The sequence below is a fragment of the Protobothrops mucrosquamatus genome, unplaced genomic scaffold (assembly GCF_001527695.2).
Source record: "Protobothrops mucrosquamatus isolate PMUCROS unplaced genomic scaffold, P.Mucros_1.0 scaffold1636, whole genome shotgun sequence".
In the NCBI taxonomy this organism is placed as follows: Eukaryota; Metazoa; Chordata; class Lepidosauria; order Squamata; family Viperidae; genus Protobothrops; species Protobothrops mucrosquamatus.
The window spans coordinates 52175-67493 of NW_015387795.1; the positions used below are offsets into that span (position 1 = coordinate 52175).

At 39.1% G+C, this 15319-nt stretch overlaps 1 protein-coding gene across 1 annotated transcript in view; it reads right to left on the minus strand.

Moving 5' to 3' along the window:
• The window catches only part of LMCD1 (LIM and cysteine rich domains 1), a 60834-nt gene extending 45956 nt beyond the window's left edge, over window positions 1–14878 (minus strand). The window contains exon 1 of the mRNA XM_015822661.1: window positions 14716–14878. Coding sequence (XP_015678147.1) covers window positions 14716–14742 — 27 coding nt within the window. The 5' untranslated portion in view covers window positions 14743–14878. The remainder of the gene's footprint in view (window positions 1–14715) is intronic.
• Window positions 14879–15319: the final 441 nt, after the last annotated feature.

Genomic DNA, 15319 nt, shown 5'->3' on the forward strand with positions numbered 1-15319 from the left:
GCCATTTTTAGTACAATGGTTCATGAAGGCCCTATACACCCAGACTGAAACCTCAGTTTTCTATTCCACAGAAACTAGTATTTGGGGTGATTACCTGGTACCCAAATAAAGCATAACTAGTTTTATCATTTCAAGTGATAAGCAAATCCAAACATTTAATAGCTGGCCTTTTAACTTAGGGTTAAAAACTTAGCACAACCCACTTTTTTGAAAAGGCGGAAAGAAAAGCTCTATTTAATGCATTTCTCAGCAAATGCCACTTTCATCTGGCAACTGGAAGGAAGGCTTACTGGCAAGAAACTAATTTTTCCAAGTTTGTGGTCCTATAATATAAAGCAGGGGTGTCAAACTCAATTTCATTGAGGGCCGCATCAGCATTGCGGTTGCCCTCGGGGTGTGTGTGGCCAGGGTGGGTGCGGCCTACTGGCATGGATGGAGTGGGTGTGGCCTATTGAGTGGGCATGGCCAGCTCTACATCGTTCGCGTCAAGAGTGCCTATGGGGGCCTGGGCAGGAGTGGGACAGATCTGAGGGTTTCTGGCAGAAGGGGGTGGGACCAGGGCAAGTGCCAAGGCATGGTCCACTGGAGAAGCCTCACTGTTCCTCTCAGGCCATGCGGGGGGGGACCGGATGGTGGTGTGGGCTGCCCGAAGCCCTGGGAAGCAGAGGTCAAATGCCCAGCCTGGCCCTCGAGCACCCGCGACACCAAGCCCAGCCCTACTTCCCCAAGGGGGCACCCAGCTGCACTTACCTCCTTCTCAAGGCTTCTGCTGCTGTGCTTGCTTTCCTTAGCCAGGTTGCTCATGATGGATATGAGGGCAAAGTTAGAGGGAGACTCATTTCCTCTACATGGGAGGAAACCTGGCTTTGTATCCAAAGCTTCCTTAGCAATAGGATGGGAGACCCCCAGGATAGGCCAGGAGGAGGGGGTAAGGGGAGGATGAAAGGGCAGCAGGGCAGGACTTCCCTCAGGCCCTCTCTCTCCTTCCTTCCTTCCTTCCTTCCTTCCTATGTACAGAGTGGTGGGAAAATATTTGAGATGAGGGAGGGAGAAAAACAGGCAAGAAATGCAGCTGGGGAGGTGTCACCCTTCGTGAGGAATGAAGAAATGTACCATCGCATGGAAGTGTGGCTCTCACCTACTTCACATATCTGGCTTGGTGGGCTCTGGGTGAGGGGATGCCATGAGCAGCATGAGAGTGAATGTTACCTGTGCAATGCCACCCAGCCCCCAACCTGTAGGAGCTGTTTCCTCTCTGTTTCCAGATGGCCTTGTGGAGCTAAGACTGAATGTGTTTCAGCATAGATGGCCACCACAAAATTGTACATTGGCTCCCAGCCAGCCTGAGCCAGGGCCAAGACAGAGGGGGGCATTCCCTCACTGTTTCCAGGATGGCTTCGCGGCCCACATGAAACCACTTCGCGGGCTGCATCCGACCCCCGGGCCTTGTGTTTGACATGTCTGGTATAAAGCAACGACATATTATATAACTATATGCTGATCACAAATATGTATTTTAAATTGTATATATTTTAAATTGTATATATTTTATTAAAAATGAAAGTGCTGACTGTACTATACTACTAAAATACTATTAAACTATACTCTTTTGAGACTCTAGAAAGAGTGCAGAGAAGAGCAACAAAGATGATTAGGGGACTGGAGGCTAAAAGATAGAAAGAATGCTTGCTGGAATTGGGTATGTCTAGTTTAATGAAGAGAAGGATGAGGGATGACATGATAGCAGTGTTCCAAAATCTCAGGGGTTGCCACAAAGAAGTGGGAGACTCAAATTATTCTCCAAAGCACCTAAAGGCAGGACAAGAAGCAACGGATGGAAACTAATCAAGGACAGAAGCAACCAAGAACTAAGGAGAAACTTACTAACAGTGAGAACAATTAATCAGTGGAACAACTTGCCTCCAGAATTTGTGAATGCTCAAACACTGGACGTTTTTAGGAAGAGAGTGGACAACCATAGGGTTTCCTGCCTGAGCAGGAGTTGGACTAGAGGACCTCCAAGATCCCTTCCAATTCTGTCATTCTATTCTGACATAGAATAGAGCTGGGAGGTACCTTGGGGGGTCTTCTAGTCCAGCCCCCTATACCATCTCAGACAAGTGACTGTCCAGGCTCTTCTTCAAAACCTCCAGTGATGGAGCACCCATGATTTCTGAAGGCAAGCTGTTCCACTGGTTAATTGTCCTCACTGTTAGGAAGTCTCTCCTTAATTCCAGGTTGCTTCTCTCTTTGATCAGTTTCCAACCATTGTTTCTAGTCCTGCCCTCTGGTGATTTGGAGAATAATTTGACCCCCTCTTCTTTGTGGCAGCCCCTCAGATACTAGAATACTGCTATCCAGTATCTGAGGGGCTGCCACAAAGAAGAGGGGGTCAAATTATTCTATTCTACTATATACTATATGACTACATTTTTATTGATAAACATTATGCATTACACTGCCATTTAGCAGCTATGTTGTACTTTAGCAATTTAACTTTTTAGAATTACAGTTTGTTCAGCTGTACACTTTAAGGAAAAAAGGCAACATTTTACTTTTTTTAAATCCAGTTTTGAAACCAATTATCATGAGTTTTTCTTAAGAAGAAAAAAAACATACTTCCCCTGAAGAAGCCAACAAATGTTGAATTCTGCTTTAAGGCTCTCTATTTGATTTTTAAATCAGATCAGTCTAGTATTAAGAATCCTATTCTATCCATTTGTTTTGTTTTACTTACAGAATATTCTTTCTGCTTAAATATCAATAATGTTTAAACCTAAAAATGAGGACCCTGAAAATGGTCTTAATGAATTCCAGATTCTGCATGCACAGGTTTCTCCAAACACCTGTGTGGCACTGCTAAGCAAAATTTCGAACTGCTAACTGGCTCATTAACTAGCTGCAATCAAAGGTTGCATATAAACAAATTTATTGCACTAGAATTCTTTTCTGAAATGCTTTTATCAGAATAAGAACATGTAGATTTTACATTCTAAGAAAAATAATATATATATGTGTATTTTAGGTTCCCACAGTCTCTGGGAAACCCAGACTATTTGTGTATTTCAGAAACAAAAGTGAACAAAACAAAAATGAGAAAACAAACTGACAAAAGAAGAAGTAAGAAATTCACCTAAAGCTGGTAGGATAGGAAAGCTTTTCAGTCTCATAATATTTTCAAGTCTACGGACACAGGAAGGTATGAATAGAGAAGACAATGCTGTTCCCTTTTTCACCATTAAGAAAGATCAGATCTTGTATCTCAATGACATTTTTCTTTCATAATATAGTTAGAGAAAAAAGCAGATCATATTAATTGCCCTATTATTCTGAATACCTCCTGGTATTCTAATGGTGGTGGGTTAATCCTATTATGTCCTAAAGGTCATTTCCTGCTTCCCTGAGGCTGTAAATGATGGCTATGTCCTGTGTTGGATTTTTGGGGTGAGGGGTTGTTAGTTCTAGGAATCTTTGTCTTTCGAATCCCATCAGCTCTAAACTTCCCGGTGCCAGTCTTTCTGAAAGGATTATCAGATCTGCATTTCTACAGAGCTGGTTTCTGCTTGGGGCAGAGAGACTTGGGTGGTGGTGGTTTCTGCCTTTAAGATCCTTTGGGGGAAATACAATTATTTTACCTTTTTAATATTTCCCAAAATATTTCCTTCTCTGGGGTGTGTGTGCTGTCTTACCACAACATAAACATAAGCACCACCTTTATTCCTGCCCAGAAATAATAGATAAGAATATTACAATATTATACCATTATCTCCCTCTTTGCTTCACACACCAGTATTCTTCCCTTCCCCCAAGTTTTGGTTTCAAAACAAACCAAAGTGAGAGAGGATGATCAGCAAATCCCCCTGTATATTCTCTACATAATCTTTGACATTAAGTAGGAAGGATGTTTAAGTTCCACCACCACCCCACAAATCATTACCTGCACATTTGAACAAAGAGCAGGTTGTCTTTCATTTGTTGAGTCTAGAGTAACAGGAAGTTGAAAGGAAGCAAATGGGCAGGGATTGCAAATAATAAAAGCAAACAGAAAGCAGACCTCTAAGATGGATAAAATGGTGGTTTAAAACATTCTAGCCTTCCTTTTTATGTTGCCTTTCATTTGAAGTAGATGATTATTTACATAGCTAGTCTCTAGTCAATGGAAATTTTACATATGAATGGAAAATCAGAATCCCTGATCATGGAGAGTCTCCCGGGACAGAGAAAGAAGAAACAGCTTGGTTCCCCAAAGATTTCTTTCCTGATTTCCATCATCATCATCATCATCAAATTTAATTTATATACCGCCCTTCTCCCGTAGGACTCAGGGCGGTTCACAGCATATTTAAAAAACAAATACTATACACAATATACAAAAAATACAAAAATACAACAATATAAACCCCAATAAAAACCGAATTAAAAACCAAATATTGACGGCTGTGTTTCCAATTAAAATTGCTTCTAAAATCATCCCTACCTAAAATCCTCCCTAGGTCAGGCCCGCTTGCTGGAAAAGCCAGCCAATTTACATTTGAGGAAGCAGCCATTTCCTAGCCAAATTAATCATACCTACCTGGGATAAGAAGCATGAACTACATTAAGCTTTACTGTAGAATAAGTATATATTAGTGCACACTTGCTGAATACAACCTCTCTCTGTGTATATACACATATCTTTGCCTATGTAAGAGAGTACTTTTATGTAAAACAGAATGGTTGTATCTACCCATGGGTTGCATGTACCCATATGGAGAGATCAAATGCTTTTATAAAAGGATGTCTTAACTTCAAGGCAGTTTATTTTAATCAGTGGTTACAACTATTAATTATTTTATTCCCTTCCAAGCCAACAGAATCTTGGAAAGAAATAATATAGACTTTGTCAATTAGTCTGGATGTAACTCTTTGAAAACTGAACAGAACAAAATTTATTACAGGAGGGAAGAAACATTGACTTGAAAATTGGGCCAGATGTGCCTGGAGTCTGCAGATGTTAAAAAAAAATCCCAGTGCATTACTATGTAGAGTACCTTATTTCTTTGGTCCTGTGGATTTTTTCTTTTAATATGACCCCTGGTCTGTACATTTATCTATAATATAAATATGCATAAATGCACATGATTCTATCTTCCATACAATTTAGTGGCAGTAGACAACCCCTAGATGAGAAAAAAAGGGAAGTTGACAGCATATAAGGGATTTGTCTGTTTATGTTTTTATTTGATCTTGTTCTTTTGGAGAGGAGAAGTGATCTCAAAATTCAAAGTTTACTTCTTTTTAATAGCAGGTACTAAAAGAGTCAATCTCAGATTTTTTATCAGAGATTGGATGTTCATAATTAAAACTAAGCAAAGCAAATGCTCCCCTTAAGCAGAAGTCAACCAGTATGGGGATTTCCCCTTCCCCAAATGTATACAAAGGCTGGGAATTGCTTTACTTCACTGAATGCTCAAATTAGGAATACCAGGTTATTTTAAATTTTCTCACTGATCTGGGTGTTTTTGAAGTAGTGAAGCGGTAATCCCACAAGCATTAAGGAAACCAGAGCAACAAATACTTCCTATAACAACACTTCAAGGCTTTTAAAACTGAGGGACAGCAGAACAAAATGCTGCAAAATATCTTGGAATTATTTAGCACAGCTGACTTGAGCATTACTACAAGAATAAACTAAGAAATATTTTTCCAAACTTAAAAAAAAATCCTTAGAAATGTGCTGAACCTGAAAACTTCTCAACCCATACGAGCATTGAAATAAAACATATCTTCTTGGCCTAACACCTACCCAAAAACTATTTGCCTGTAGAGGTTTAAGGCACATATGGCCAAATATATTTTTTTTGCTTTCATTTGTAGTTCAGTCTTCTCTTACTGGGTTAGCTAAATTTAAACATTGCTATGTAACTTGATAAAGGGGCTATTACACGTGGACTTCAAATTGTGCTTTATTTGTTTTACTCCAGGGTAAAGAAAAGAGTCCACAAGGGGGAAAAAAGGCAATTAGTACCTTGTGGGGGACAAAGGAAATCCCAAATGTCTTTGAAATAATGCAGTTCCATCTACCAATCTGGAATTGGGCATCATGTTTATACAGAAGACACCTAACCCCAACTTTATTTCTGAAGATAGCTATGACCATAACTGCTGATGCTCAGTCTATGTGAGAACTATTATGTTTGATGAATATTTACCTGAAAGGACTATCGCCTTCCTCAATTTAAGAACCTTCCCTCCCAAGAAGAGTAAGCAAAAAAAAAAAAAAAAAGTTCAAGCACTAAGACTAGAATGGGATGGTGCTGGCAGTGATGGAGGAAGCAGACAGAACTTAAAACTCTCTTGAAGGCTGAAGAGATCTCTGTTGTTCTTCTTCCTTCTCATAATCCAGGTCTTAGATATGAAATTTCTGTCAACAGTCTCTATTAAAACGTTAGGTGTCATATTGACTTTGGAACGCTCCATATCTATGTGTCTCATTCACTATGGTGAAGTCCACATTATTTTACTCTATCTCCTGTCATACAAAACTTATTTATAGTGCTTAATGTTCTTCAGGTCTCTAAAAAAAAGGTAAAAACACTCTCAAGTTAATCTTGACTCCTGCAATTGAGGAGTCAAAAAATCATGCAGTATTCTTAGCAGTATTAATGAAATGATTTGCACTGTCTTCATCCAGAATGTGTATTTGACTTTCCAATGTAGCCAACAACCTCAGCTAATAAGCACATATGAGACAAAACACCCAATTTTGACGATTAGACTAATCACTCCAGAGAGCTTTATTCCATGGCATTTGCAGCAAAGCCAACTTTTATTACATTTGATTCACACAGAAAATTTCACCATTAAAGTTGGCATGCCTCTCAGTACCTGCTTTAGCAGACTATATAGGTGGAAGCTGCCATTGATAGCATTCCTCTGTAGCTATTCCTGCAGTAACAATTTAAGAAGCTCCAATCTCTTGTTACTGAATAACAGAACAACAGTGTTGGAAGGGACCTTGGAGATCTTCTAGTCCAACCCCCTGCTCAAGCAAGAGACCCTAAACCATACCAGACACATAGAATCAGTATCTACTTATTCACACCAATTCTGTTTTAAGATGCAAACAGGATACAGGCAGGGTATAGTTGCAAGCTATTTTATATTCCTAGGGGAGCAAGTTGATAGTGGTATAATAATCAGCATTAGAACGAAATAAAAGGATTGAGAGGGAAGATGAGCATCTGATTTGTCCATTCTAGGACATACATATTAATGTTCCTGTGCTGGAATAGGCCAACCTTTCCGGCACTAAATGCACCCATAAAGTTATGCTGACATGACGAACAGCCATGTAATTAGCCTATTTCAAAAGCTAGCTGCATAGAGATCACATCACATTATCCTTGAAAGTATTACAGTTTGCAAGCTCATAAACTGAGTTCAAAATTCTGTTTGCACAACAGGCTAATCAGGGTTACCTACTCCTGGTTCACTGAATTACCCTAATTGCATGGTTCTATACAACACATTGAGTCACAAACTGGCCATTTTAGCCCACTGTGTTATACAAACCCAGCCACAGCGTGAATTTATGAGTACAAGATGGAACACAAGACCAGCTGTGGAACTGATCTTATGGCATAATCATTTCAAGTCTGACTATTAGGATAGTGGCTTTAGAACTCCCTATGACAAATGTATTGAGCCAACTCTCACCATGTTCCTCATTCCATTATGGTGGAGTCCAAGTTATTTTAACTTACGAGTACTCCCATTACTGTTTTCTAGCCATTTGATGTTTAGAATGCCTCTCATTTTACTTGGATAAAGAAGGTTGTACACTCCTATTACATTTACATTCTAGACAGTATTTTACGGCATCATCACCATCTCTTTGGAAGCAAAATTCCAACTCAGCTTCCACTTTGGTTACATTAGTTCTATTTTCCACACTGATGACCTTGTATTGTCCCCCTCTAAATATCAGATATATAAGATGCCCACTTTCCAGAACTGTATTAGACAAATGTAAAAAGCTCTATCAATGGAAGAAATATAAAATTATGTTGTTAAAACCAAGGACTTAAACTCTTTTTGTATAGTTGCTATATAAATATGCCATCTAAGTTACATCTTCTCCAAATATCAACACTTTTTATACTCTATGTAAATTTGCTAAGTTACATAATGTCCAAACATCAATGCTTGACTTATGATCATTTGAAGTTATGACAGACTGAAAAAAATAGTTACAGCTTGTCCTTGAAGTTACAACTACCATACCGCCACCATGGTCATGTGACTGCTTTTGAGACACTTGACAACTAGATTACATTTATGACTCAAGATCATGAGATCATGTTTTATGACTATTTTGCTGCTTGCTGGCTAAACCCCCCATTGGATAAGCTGGATTTGGACTTATGACTATGTGATTCACTTAACGACTATTGTAAAAGTGGCGGTAGAATAGAATCCAGGCATATGGTGATTTGGTGTACAATCACAATGATTTATGACCAAAATTCCAGGTTTAGTTATGAGATCATAAGTAGAGGTCTTCCTATATAAAAGGGCAGGTTCCAAGGACAAAAAGGCTTTGAGGGAGAATGAAAGAGAAACTAAGGCTTCCTTGGAAGGAGAGGAGAAGAAGAAATAGAACAGGGGACCTACATTTTGAATCCTTGAACTCAGAACCCTGTTTTTGTTTCCCTTTCTTGTTCAGCCACTTTCAACACATGAAGCGACTTCTTTGTTGTGGGTGCTGGAAGGAAAGTATTACGAACGTTGTTTTCTTATCCAGACCAATGACTTTTACGCTGCCTGAGTGGACTCCTTTTAATTCAAGGCCAGAACTCCTTCTCACAGCTCCACAGCCAATCAGATGAGTGGGTCTAACTTTTTCACCCAATGACAAGCAAATCATTCCCTCAGGTCCTTAGGCTTGCTTTAACCTTCTGAGCAGGTGGCAGGGTCATGTATGTTCCAGATGGGGAACACATTTACTGCATCTGCCTTCTAGAGTTATTTTGTCAGTGAGATAGGTAGCATATAACTTTAATAAATAAAATCTGTCTCACGTGGTGTCTGAACATGGAGGTTGAAACTCCCACATCCCTATTTCACCTTTCACAGCATGGCTGATAAATGTGCTGAAACAGCCAAGTTCATTCATTAAGACCAGGGGGAAGGGGGTGGACAGGGAGCCGGAAACATTAGATCTTTGGCTCAAAAAATAAATTACTATCTGGGTGGAACACATGAAGTCATTGCCTTAATCAAATGTTTTATCCAATTTAAAAAAAATGAAACCATGGTAACATTTTTTGGGTTTCCTCCAGAAGAGAAAAAAAAAAAAGAACTAGAGATGGGAACTGGAGGAACTAGCATGAGTAAACCTAGTTTGGCTAAGGATGATCTATGATTTGGGGAAACTATGCCCATAAGTGTAGCTATGCTTAGACAGTTGTGCCAAAAATAAAAAAGGGCCTGTAGTCACCGAAGGTTTTACAGACCTAGCAATAAACAGTTCAGTAAAATTATCAGTGAAATAATAGTTTGGATTGCCCTTAAGGAAAACACAATTTATGTATCTTGAAAAAAATGCTAAATATACATGTATATATTAAATAGCCATTTTTTCTTTTGTTTTATAAATAAATTTCCTAACAACTTTCAATGGGAGGGAAAAGTGATCAGATTTTGTAGGGAAAACATTCCAAATGGTTCACTTTTGCTTTCTACAACAAGCCTAAACCTAAGAAAATATGTAACTGGGTATAAAGTTTCTGATTTGATAATGTCCTGGTTCAAGATGATTATATTGGTGTTTTTTTTTGTTTTTGTTTTTCTTACATTGTTTAATCCTTTTTAGATATTTAAGTATGTAAAACATTCGGTGTTGGTTTCAATGGGAGTGGTGTATAAGGCTTGTAAAATAAATAAAAGATACAATAAATGTGAAACCGCACTGAGAAAACGCAGAACTCAATCCACACAATACAGATTTCTATTATGAAATCAAAACATGTTTTTTGAAGACCTTTAAAGGTAGATCAGGATAATGACCCCATTTTCCTTTTCTCTAGCCTATGAATTAATCATGTTTATATGAAAAGGCTTAAACCAAACCATTAAAATACTTTCAGTTTTTAAATACAGCGTTTTGTCTTTCTCAATTTCTTTCACGTGTTGATGAGAAATAATGTAAGAAACCAATTTGGTGCCTAGTTCTTTTTGCTCAAAGCTGTAAGTTACTACTTAAAATCACTTCATGAGTTTATTCCTTTTAATACAGAGGGGGTAGTTTGGACATCAGTCTTCTCGTCCTCTCTTATAGTTTCTTTTTCCTGTCTCTTTTCAGCTATTCTGGTCATTTATGGCAGCTGTTTTTATTACAGGAGCTTCTTTCCACTTAGCAACTTCCAGCAGGCTATGAAGTCAGTATTTATTACTATAGTAAATTCCCAGGGAATTTGGATAGCTCTGTTCATATGATTCTCTGACTTGAACCCTTACCTCTACTGTGGCCTTCATTGGTGAACAGCTCCTTTCCTAGAGGAGTGTTTTTTTCTCAGCCGGAGAACAAAAGAGCATCTCCTATAGTCCCTGGGTCAAAAAGTAATTTCACTTCCTCCCCATTAATTGTCACATATTATACTAGACATGGGGTAGGCAACCTTGGCTCTTTTATGACTCGTGGACTTCAACTCCCAGAATTCCTGAGCCAGCCATGCTGGCTCAGAAATTCTGGGAGTTGAAGTCCACGAGTCATAAAAGAGCCAAGGTTGCCTACTCCTGTACTAGACTCTCTTTCACACTGATCTTTTCAGGAGAACCACTGAAAAGTGACTATGGGAGTTGCAGATTTCACCAGGTGGTTTTCTTTTCCATATTGCATCAGGAGCTGCCACAAAGAAGAGGGAGTCAAGCTATTCTCCAAAGCACCTGAAGGCAGGACAAGAAGCAACGGATGGAAACTAACCAAGGAGAGAAGCAACCTAGAACTAAGGAGAAACTTCCTGACAGTTAGAACAATTAACCAGTGGAACAACCTGCCTCCAGAAGCGGTGAATGCTCCAACACTGGAAGTTTTTAAGAAGAGACTGGACAGCCATTTGTCCAAAATGGTATAGGGTTTCCTGCCTGAACAGAGGGTTGGACTAGATGACCTCCAAGGTCCCTTCCAACTTTATTATTATTATTATTATTATTATTATTATTATTATTATTATTATTATTATTATTATTATTATTATTATAGACTTTGCTGTCTGTGGTAGGGATCTTCTTTTTCTGAGCTAGAATACCCCTTTTGGTTTCACTAGAATTTTCTGCCCCCTCCATTTGTACCTGCTTAGCTTTCCCAGCAGTAAATCATCCTCAGCTACTGTAAGGAAACTACTGGAAACTACTTCTGTATCTGTTTTGGGGTGATGTTTTTGCATTCAAAACTCTACTGTGTAAACTATTCTTCTACAGCCTTCTCCTGGGTGCCTTTACCTGGCTTCAGCCATTTTTTCCACAGGTCTGAGAGTTAAACCCATTCAATCCTCTTCCTGAGAGTTGTAGATATAATCTTGAAACAACTGTTGATTTAATATTTTATTATTTCATAAACTCTTTTTTTCTCCACCGCTTACAATTATGGATAACAAATGCAAAGGGACTGATGCATATTATCATCCTTCAAACAGGGAGTTACTCTGGCTATGCTCATATATTTTAGCCAGTTAACAGGAAGAAATCACCCTTTTGATTATTATAAATAATGCCTCTAAATTTGTGGACTTCTGGGAAGAAATGGCAGACTGAAGACAGTTCTACAAAGAGAAGAGCCAATGATTGCAGAATAAAGAGCAGACAAGTAGGCTGGCTCTCTGATAACCCTTCTCAGGACAAGGAGAGAACTTGAGATTGCCCACAAATGTTCCATCCACCTGCTTGTGAGGAAATTGCAAAATAATGGTCTCTAATGGGTTATCTTAGAACTTTTTTTTTTAATAAACAGAGAAATAATTAAAACTTTTGATTTTAGAAAGTTATAAATTGATGAAAAGTCAAAATATGCTACATGAATGACAAGGAAAAAGGTGTTATATAGGACATAAAAAAGAAAACTGGCTGATGTTTTAATAATTAAAAGGCACAATTTAAATAACAAATTAAAAGAGAAGCCTGGATAATTTTCCTATATTGCATTTACAAATGCAGCTTGCTAAAGTTTAAAAAATGGAAAGAAATCAAGTTCTACAATATTATTTGAAGTGACTAAATTTAAGATTGTTAACAGAAAAAAGAAGGAACACAAAGTTGGTTTATTTGATCAAGTTTAAAATAGATATAATATTTCTGGTAACTCTTAATGGACTTTTGTTGACATCACCGATGATGAAATGATGCTTTAGGGATTTGTTTATTCATAAGAGATATGGCAAGAAGACATCATTTGTTCTATTTTAAGAAAAGGTGATGAGTTACTAAAATTTAAACTTGTTTATATTTGTATAAAGTGTATGAAAGATACTGCATCCTTATTTTTTTTTCTTTCTGTTCTATTTCTCCACTTTCCTCTTTTTCTTTTGTTCTGCACCTTTTATTCTTCCTTCTTGTATTAGTTTGTGGTAATTATATTTAATAAGAATATTGTAAATAATGCCTGTACATATTTTTCACTATTTTAGGCATCTTTATTCTGTATTTTTCCCAAGTAAAGTGATGAAATGCTACTTCTTCTGGTAGACCGAGTTCCTTTTTTTCCTGCACACATTCCTATTCTTAATACTAACACCATTTGCAAGAACTCTGTTGAGTTGGCACAAACCACAGAGACGAAGTTTATTGCATTTGCTCTGTTTTATTGTATCAGGAGGAGTCTTGGATTTAGCAAGGAAACTTGTTTCTTCTATTGTATTGTCTAGTTCTATCTTTATTCACATCTATCACTATAAGCCTAAGCCTAACTCTACATTTTTATTTACTTTAACTTCACAAGTTTGTATTCTGAACTTCCGTTACTGCCTTTGAGTGCAAGCTCTATACTTTTGGACTGAAATCTGGGGGAAATTATTTGCAATGGCTTGCAAAGTTGGGACTCCTCTGAGTACCAAATTCACTCTACTTGGTTTTTTTTTTTCTCCATTGGAGCAACGGGTAAAAGGTGGAAGGCTTCTCCCCAGTCATTTTGCTTTGGGAGTAAGTTTTTAGAAAGCACACTTACTTGGAAGTAAATTCCTCTTTTGCAGTGACTTTTTAAACTCCTGGTAGAAAAGCGTTCAGCTGGATTGACTTTTACAGTCTGCTTGAGAGATTCAAATGTTACAGTTCATTCTCATTTTGGTCTATTTAGTGCCAGCTTCTGCATGCTCAAATACCTTCTGGAGAGCAGGCTAGACAAACCAGCCTATTGTCTATTTTGGGCTGTTGGCTAAAACTTCCCTTGTTTGATCATTACATTGCCATCGCTCACCACCCACCCTCTTATTTCTCTCACCACACACCCTATTCAACTACTGGATTTGACCCCATACCAGTCATTCCACTGTTCCAATTCTACCTCCTCATTCAACTTCTTCCTTTCACCACCCATCACTTCACTTTCTCCCATTCCCACACTTTTTCTGTCCCTCTCCCACAGCTTTATATTGGGTGTGGCTACAAAAAGTGAATTGTGGGGGTCAAGGCCCTCTCACTTCTCCTACCGAATAGTGAATAGAATAACATTGTCACTTTAAATGTACACTAATCAGCATACCTTAACATGAAATGTCATTGCATACAGCTCTCAAAGGGTCACCACCTCCAATATACACAACATAAATATGACAAAAAAACTGCATATATCCACATATATTCTATGAGACAGAGAAACAACACAGTCTACACATCAGCTGGGTTAAATGAACAGCTTCTCAGGAAAAGGAAGTAGGAAGCACAGCTGTGGAGATGTATATCCTTTCATATGTTTCAAAATGATCCTTTGTAAAACTTAAATCCTGTGTTTGCATTTCCTGGAAATTAAGCCATAGTAAGACCAAAGGTTTGAGATTTACTTAAAGGGCATACAGGACAGCAGCCCATTCCTGCAGAATTTCCCTACAGATTATCGCATAAAGGGAAAGTAAAGTGAATATATGGGTGCATATAATTGTGCCATATGTTTAATTCATGGCTTCCTATTCCCCATATAAGTAATAAAGGAAAACAGACTATAAAATGTTGAAATAATCCAAAGTCCTTGTTAGCATGATAGAGTTTGTAACCCTCCTTGCACTCTAGGAGTCCAGGAACCAGGTCAAAACTCTAGGACTTCATAGTTAAGAGACTAGCAAGTTCCATCTACTCACGGGCTACATTATGAGTTTCAACATTAACAAACTTAGGCAGTTGCTTTAAAGACATAACTGGAAGAAAAGACTGGCAGCGTACACACCAGCTGCCACGGTTACCTACGTTGAATCTCCTAGATAAAATCCAGGCATTAGCCTACCTACAAGATTATCCAAACCACCACAACGGAAAGGACTCTTTAGACCTCTCACGTCAGATAGCAGCAGCAGCAGCTCCCAGGAAAGGTCCAGCTGCGCTGTTTTACAGATGCCGGCTCAAAAAGAATGCCCATTGAGCGCAATGAGGTTTTCCTGCAGTTAAAAACTTTTGAGGGAGAACGAAAGATAAACTAAGGCTCCCCCTGGAGAGGGGGGGGGAAGAGAAGAAATGGGGCAAGGTACCTACTTTTTGAATCCCTGAACTCAGGTCCATGTTTCCGCTTCCCTTCCTTCCTCCAGCCGAATCCGACCGCCGCCAGCAAAAGCACCTCGCTGCAGCGATTAACTGGGAGAAACGCGAAGCGACTTCTCTGTTGCGGGTGTCAGGAGGACTCAGGACTCAGCAAGTACCACGAATCCCACTTTCTGATCCCGGAGCGCTAATCTCCTCGCCGCCTGAGCGAAGTCCCTTTATAATTGGAGCCCACAACTCCTTCTTGCAGCGCCGCAGCCAATCGGGCGAGCGGCTCTAACTTTTTCAGCCAATGAGAAGCGAATCATTCGCCTCAGGTCCTTAGGCTTGCCTGAACCCTCTGAGCAAAGGGCGGGGTGGTGCTGCGTTCCAGCTGGGGAAGGCGTCTGTCACATCTGTTTCACGTGGTGTCTGAACACGGAGGCCGAAAGTCCCGCATCCCTATTTCGCCTTTCCCAGGGAGTTGTGCTGAAGCAGCCACGTTCATTCATTCAGAGCAAAGGGATGGGGGCGGAGGGGAGCTGGCGATATTATTAGCTCTTTAAATCCCAAAATAAATTCCTATCTCGACGGAACTGATGAAGTCATTGCATTAATC